The sequence below is a fragment of the Schistocerca americana genome, chromosome 3 (assembly GCF_021461395.2).
Source record: "Schistocerca americana isolate TAMUIC-IGC-003095 chromosome 3, iqSchAmer2.1, whole genome shotgun sequence".
Classification (NCBI taxonomy): Eukaryota; Metazoa; Arthropoda; class Insecta; order Orthoptera; family Acrididae; genus Schistocerca; species Schistocerca americana.
This window is the reverse complement of record NC_060121.1, coordinates 767,491,652-767,498,925: the sequence shown is the minus strand read 5'-3', so window position 1 is coordinate 767,498,925 and position 7,274 is coordinate 767,491,652. Positions and strand designations below refer to the sequence as shown.

At 43.8% G+C, this 7,274-nt stretch overlaps 1 protein-coding gene across 1 annotated transcript in view; it reads right to left on the bottom strand.

The window, feature by feature from the left end:
- Window positions 1-4,572: 4,572 nt before the first annotated feature.
- LOC124605773 (fatty acyl-CoA reductase wat-like) overlaps window positions 4,573-7,274 on the bottom strand; it is a 267,768-nt gene continuing 265,066 nt past the window's right edge. Inside the window, exon 10 of the mRNA XM_047137658.1 lies at window positions 4,573-5,238. Within this exon, the coding sequence (XP_046993614.1) occupies window positions 5,151-5,238 (88 nt within the window). The 3' untranslated portion in view covers window positions 4,573-5,150. The remainder of the gene's footprint in view (window positions 5,239-7,274) is intronic.

The following is a 7,274-nucleotide window of genomic DNA, read 5'->3' as shown; positions in this document are numbered from 1 at the left end:
AATAATGAGAATTTCATCTTCCAGCAAGATGGAGCTGCCGCAGTGGATACACAGGTTCCCGTGAGATCACCGAAGTTAAGCGCTGTCGGGCGTGGTCAGCACTTGGATGGGTGACCATCCAGGCCACCATGCGCTGTTGCCATTTTTCGGGGTGCCTCGTGATGCCAATTGAGGAGCTACTCGACCGAATACTAGCGGATTCGGTCATGAATACCATCATAACGACCGGCAGAGCGGTGTGCTGACCCCACGCCCTCTCCTATCCGCATCCTCCACTAAGGATGACACGGCGGTCGGATGGTCCCGGTAGGCCACTCGTGGCCTGAAGACGGAGTGAGTATATAACAAGATGGAGCACCTCCTCATAGGAGCATCGACGTTCGTCGCTACCTCACGGACAAACTTCCTACATAGGGAGAAATGATCATCGTAAGAAAATAAGAGAAATCGCAGCTCGCACGGGAAAATTCAAGTGTTCCTTTTCCGCGCGCGCGGTTCGAGAGTGTAAAGGTAGAGAAACAGCGTGAAGGTGATTCGAAGAACTCTCTGCTATGTGTTTAATTGCGTATATCAGAGTAGTCATGTAGATACAGGTGGTGGTAAAAATCTTTTTCGAACAGTGTACTAGTTTACCCCACAATGCTCGAGTGCGCCAGACCTACATCAGGAAGGTCTAACATGGATACTGAACGATTATTAGGAAGGGTAACACGAATGGTCGTATGTTTGTCCCACCAGAGAGCATCACGAAATGTTGCAAAACTTTAGAACTTGCAGAAGCTTGGAGAATGTCGCAAGTATCCCGCCAAAGCACGATATTGTACATCCCCTTACGATCACACCCGTAAGGGCGTTAGCACACTTTAATTGTAGCACCCGCTGAAGCATTTAAGTAGTCACTGTTTCCAAGCTACATAAAGATTAGAACGGGAATAAACCCTAAAGTGTAGTGCAGTGTTTCGTATCCAGTGTCAAGCCTTTAACAGTGACTTGTAGAGTGTGTACATAGACGTACATTAAATTGTTCTGTATTTTCTAGAAGAGGATGTTTAATAAATGGGATGAGCTACAGAGAAAATACAGCCTTATATAAATAAAAATCATCATTCTTTCAAATAGGATAATCTAAGCACCATGCGTCTACACATACTTGCATCACGTTGAGATACGAATATTGCCCGCAACATCAGAGAAGGATGAAATGATTGACATTCGGTTTCTCTGAAGCTCACGGAGATGAATTTGGGCATTCGACCATGTAAAACTACACTACTGGCCATTAAAAGTGCTACACCAAGAAGAAATGCTGATGATAAACTGCTATTCATTGGAAAAATATATTATACTAGAACTGACATGTGATTACATTTTCACGCAATTTGTGTGGATAGATCCTGAGAAATCAGTACACAGAACAGCCTTGACACGTCTGGGCATTTAGTCAAACAGAGCTTGGATGGCGTGTACACGTACAGCTGCCCATGCAGCTTCAACACGATACCACAGTTCAACAAGAGTAGTGACTAGCGTATTGTGACGAGCCAGTTGCTCGGCCACCATTGACCAGACGTTTTCAATTGGTGAGAGATCTGGAGAATGTGCTGGCCAGGGCAGCACTCGAACATTTTCTGTATCCAGAAAGGCCCGTACAGGACCTGCAACATGCGGTCGTGCATTATCCTGGTGAAATATAGGGTTTGAATGAAGGGTAGAGCCACGGATCGTAACACATCTGAAATGTAACGTCCACTGTTCAAAGTGCCGTCAATGTGAACAAGAGGTGACCGAGACGTGTAACCAATGGCACCCCATACCATCACGCCGGGTGATACGCCAGTATGGCGATGACGAATACAGGCTTCCAATGTGCGTTCGCTGCGATGTCGCCAAACACGGATGCGACCACCACGATGCTGTAAACAGAACCTGGATTCATCCGAAAAAATGACGTTTTGCCATTCGTGCACCCAGGTTCGTCGTTGAGTACACCATCGCGGGCGCTCCTGTCTATGATGCAGCGTCAAGGGTAATCGCAGCCATGATCTCCAAGCTGATAGTCCATGCTTCTGCAAACGTTGTCGAACTGCTCGTGCAGATGGTTGTTGTCTTGCAAACGTCCTCATCTGTTGACCCAGGGATCGAGACGTGGCTGCACGATCCGTTACAGCCATGCGGATAAGATGCCTGTCATCTCGACTGCTAGTGATACGAGGCCGTTGGGATCCAGCACGGCGTTCCGTATTACCCACGATACGATAAACCGCAATCACGATAGGCTAAAATCCGACCTTTATCAAAGTCAGAAATGTGATGGTATGCATTTCTCATCCTTACACGGGGCATCACAAAAACGTTTCACCAGGCAACGCCGGTCAACTGCTGTTTGTGTATGAGAAATCGGTTGGAAACTTTCCTCACGTCAGCACGTTGTAGGTGTCGCCACCGGCGCCAACCTTGTGCGAATGCTCAGATAAGCTAATCAGTTGCATATCACAACAGCATCTCCCTGTCGGTTAAATTTCGCGTCTGTAGCACGTCATCTTCGTGGTGTAGCAATTTTAATGGCCAGTAGTGTAGAATTTTCTGTGGAACAGCCTTTATACAGTATAAACTACTCAGGAATACCACTACACGAGACTATAACACACTTCTGACAGTTGCGCACGGCGGAATGGGTCGCTGTCTCTGGATTTATGAAAGCAGCTGACATCCAGCAGTCAACTAGTGTATGAAGACCAAGAAGATCTCAGAATCTGCAGTTCAAGTCAAGTAAAAGATAAATGCAAACACCACTCACGGTTTAGGCCTTAGACCTGCTCCAAGAGGCCGAGTGCTACCAAGAAGGCAGTATGAGGAGCAATCTATGAGCGTGGTACATGTGACCAGCATGTCGTCAATACCTCCTGCCGTTAGCCAGTAGATGAATTCTGATGAGGCCACTGCTTATTTATGGAATCAGCTCCTCATCTGGCGTCAATAGACTGAGTGGACCTCGTTCCGGATCTCATCGTCTTAAAAGAAATCAGATGATACTGGGAATCGAACACAGGTACTACAGCACCGAAGACAGCGATGCTAGCTGTTATTTACTAACAAGGGAACCTCCCCATCGTACCCCCCTCAGATTTAGTTGTAAGTTGGCACAGTGGATAGGCCTTGAAAAACTGAACACAGATCAATTGGGAAAACAGGAAGAAGTTGTGTGGAACTGTGAAAAAATAAGCAAAATATACAAACTGAGTAGTTCATGCGAACATATGCACATGCCGTCATCAGTGTCGTATAGAATATATCAGATGTGTTTTCCTGTGGAGGAATCGATTGACCTATGACCTTGCGATCAAATGTTTTCGGTTCCCATTGGAGAGGCACGTCCTTTCATCTACTAATCGCACGGTTTTGCGATGCGGTCGCAAAACACAGACACTAAACTTATTACAGTGAACAGAGACGTCAATGAACGAACGGACAGATAATAACTATGCAAAAATAAATAAAGTAAAATTTTCACTCCAGGGAAGACTTGAACCAATGACCCCTCGTTCTGCAGCTGCTCACGCTGCCACGGGACCACGGCGCTCCTGAGCTTACATTGTGCATGATGTTGCCTATATGGCCCATGGACTACTCACTTTGTATATTTTGCTTATTTTTTCACAGTTCCACACAACTTCTTCCTGTTTTCTCAATTGATCTGTGTTCAGTTTATCAAGGCCTATCCACTGTGCCAACTTATAACTAAATATGAGGGGGGTGCGATGGGGAGGTTCCCTTGTAAGTGCCTCTCATGACGTAACCAGGCTGTCGTAAAAATCCTTTGCGTTATTATGTAAGTAAATTGTCTGAAATTGCACAAAAATCCTTATTATCTCATGATAGGACAACAGCTGTGGTGTGAAGAGTGCTAATTTTGCAAAATTACTGCTTATATCTTCGAAATGAATGTAAGTAGAGTGTCATCTAAATGATTTCAGGATTTCTTCGTGAACTTCTGACCAAAAGTGATTTATTATGCTTTGTTATGAGTATACCGCGTCATCGAAAGGTTATTTTTTATTTTAACTGTTTTTTAAATTGACAGTATCCAGTTTTGCAGTGTTTGTACAGACACAGTTAGCAAATGTGTAGTGAGATGTCGCTGAGAGTATCGGTGGTGGTGTCACTTAAACTCAGGGACAGCTGTAGCAATAACACCCGAAGCATCGCCTGACAGATTCACCAACACGTTTTACGTCATAAGAGCCTTCGACAGCCCATATGGCCGAACGGCTACATTCGTGTAGGAAAAGGACACGCTTGACGCACCACGAGTATTAGTCAACTTTACACTGTATAAGACAGTGGCAGGCACAGTTATAAACTGTACATTGGTTTGTCGAACAAGAATTTACATTTTGGTAAGTGAAAAGCAACAGTACATCACAGCACCATTTATGCTAAGATGGTGTAGTCTGTGGTGCAATATATTACTTTGCTTCCCATATAAAACGCTGTTATGAGCGAAGTAGTAGTGTAAGACGTGGTTTCACTGAGAGGTAAGGATCAGTCTTTTCCGAGAATGAGAATAAATTATTTGTAAATATGTGCTTATTATCTCAATAGCAAACATGACTCACATTAAATATCTCTGTTTATGTATAAGACAAAAACTTGTAGCAGAGTAAAGTTTGCAATGGTTATACATTATACAAAAACTACCATCTACTGTTAAATATCTTACAGAAATATACATTGGACAGTTGTCAGTCGTAAGATTTATGTTTATAAAATACCGAGAGAACATTATCTCTCTATAACACACGTTTCAGAATTTCTGAGACTGTTTAGAATGAACAGTTTCACTCGAGCGTACGTTTTTGCACTGCAAAAATGTGTTCGTGTGAATAAGTACGTTAAGCTTGTCTTTTCTTCTCTCTCTGAAAGTATATCGACTCTTTTCTCTTTTCCTTCCTTTAATACGGAACTGCAGTTTCCTGTATCCTGGAATTTCTTCCCTGTCCACCTTCATCGCGGATCTGAGTTATATGTGTAGCAAAAATGAAAAAGAACTTGGAAGGATGGGCGAGAGCCGCGAAGCGGGGCTCCCAGTAAATTTGAGGCGGGCAGGAGTGCTGTGCGGATGTGGACTCGTCAGCACACGGGCGCAGAGCTCAGACGAAGATGCACACGATCGCCCACAGCATCCGAAGCAGGAGAAGCCACAGACAGGTGACAAGTCCGTAGTGCGCCCACTTCAACCTGCAAAGACACAAAGGAATTAGAACACAACTAGCTCTTTTTCACTTGCTTCTTAAACAAGCACGAAAATCAGTGTTGTCAGCAGAGTTATCTGATATCGCTGTATTGAACTTCACGATCAGTGGCACACTCGAATTTGGCTTTGTTAATGTGAATACAGTAGAGGGTTACCTTATCACTTGCCAATAGGTGCCACGTCATTAGTACATAATGAATAAGCACATTCCGCATCTTATCGAGGACATGGTTCAAATGGCTCTGAGCACTACGCGACCCAACATCTGAGGTCATCAGTCGCCTAGAACTTAGAACTAATTAAACCTAACTGACCTAAGGACATCACACACATCCATGCCCGAGGCAGGATTCGAACCTGCGACCGCAGCGGTCGCTCGGTTCCAGACTGTAGCGCCTAGAATCGCACGGCCACCACTTATCGAGCACATGACTTTACAAAAATATTGCTCCATTGTTCGCCAAAACGAAAAACTCCGAGCATGAAGAAGATTGGGGTTTAAAATGCCGTTGAAGACGTGGTTATTTGAGACGGAACATACGCTTGGATTTGGGACGGATACGGATAGAAATCAACCGTGACTTTTCATAGCAATCATCCAAACATTCGCCTTAGATGTTCAGGGAAATGAAAAACTAAACCTGGATGGCGGGACGGGAATTCGAATCGCCGACCTCCGGAACTTCAGTCAATGTTTCACCATTGCGCCACCTCGCTCGGTGTCTGATCGTGCGTTGAACGTCGATGTTTTGTGTACAAAGTGCAGTTTGAAATCAGTATTACACGTATATGAATTACGACAATACTGGCGTAATCTGTTGAAGCCTCTCTATGTGATTCGTGGATCACTGAGTCTGATGTTTCCAAACAGCCTACTGACATACTAAGGAAAGAGAGGACAAACATTTAAGTTCAATGGCATTAGTTCGGACTGGCGTCATTATCGTCACAACTTATTTAGAGGAACGACGGATAACTTAAACTAGGATGTCCGGACAGGAATCTTAACCTTCATTCTTCTGAATACGTGTTTAGCGACTTATTAATGCTTGAGCTGATGACTGCCGGGTTATCCGCATGATTTCATCTTTCGTTATAAAACTGGTTACGTGTATACGCGTTTAGCGTGTCATGCTGCAGGCATAATTTGTGTGACGATGTAGTAGCCTTCTGAAGTGGTCTAAGACCACGAGGGCCAAGGAAAGTAAACTCGGATGAATCTGCACTAAGCAGTTGGCTTCAGCGGACAAGTCTCCAAATGCTTCAGCGCGCGTTGATACAGTGGTTAGCACGTACCATCCGCGAGGAACTGCAGTCGAAGTCACATCCTGCCATAGTGATTTTGGTTTTCCGTAGGTTCCCTAAATAGGTTAAAGTGAATGCCGTGATGCCTGCTTTGAAAAAAGAACGACCGAGTTTCTTCTCGGTCCTACGTCAGTAATGACGTCGTTGTCGACGGAGTAGGTTTCGATCCTCTGTCAACTAATTTACTCATGTTAGTCAATTATATTTTCGTGTAAGGTTCTTTTTTGTGTGTGTTTGCCATTCTGCCCTGATAGTGTATTCGAAATAGAGAAACTATTGTTTACGATTATAAGGAATCGTGAATGATAATATGGGCCTGCTGTGGTTTTCCTGTGTAGTGTAAGGGTAAGCAAAGATATTATCGAGGGAGTGGGGTAGTGTTTAATGTAGTGGATTAGGACTACGGAAAAATGGAATTCAAATCCCTGTTTAGTTATTAAAATTTAGTACGTTCGCGATTTCTTTAAGTCATTTCAAAAAAATCCGGAACGACTGGCTCACCTAAGCTATAAACAAGCTGATTCCTTCTTCCGTCTTTGATCACCGTTTCTAGTCCTCCTCTGAAAAGCTTAAGAATTTTACTCCGCTAGTGTTTTCCCCAAATGGAACCTGTTATACTCGTATTAGCACTGTAGTGTTGCCCTTTTGAAATTTTGATTAAAAAATGAGAATATAACTGTTTTATATACTACATTGATAACTGATTCTGTAAATG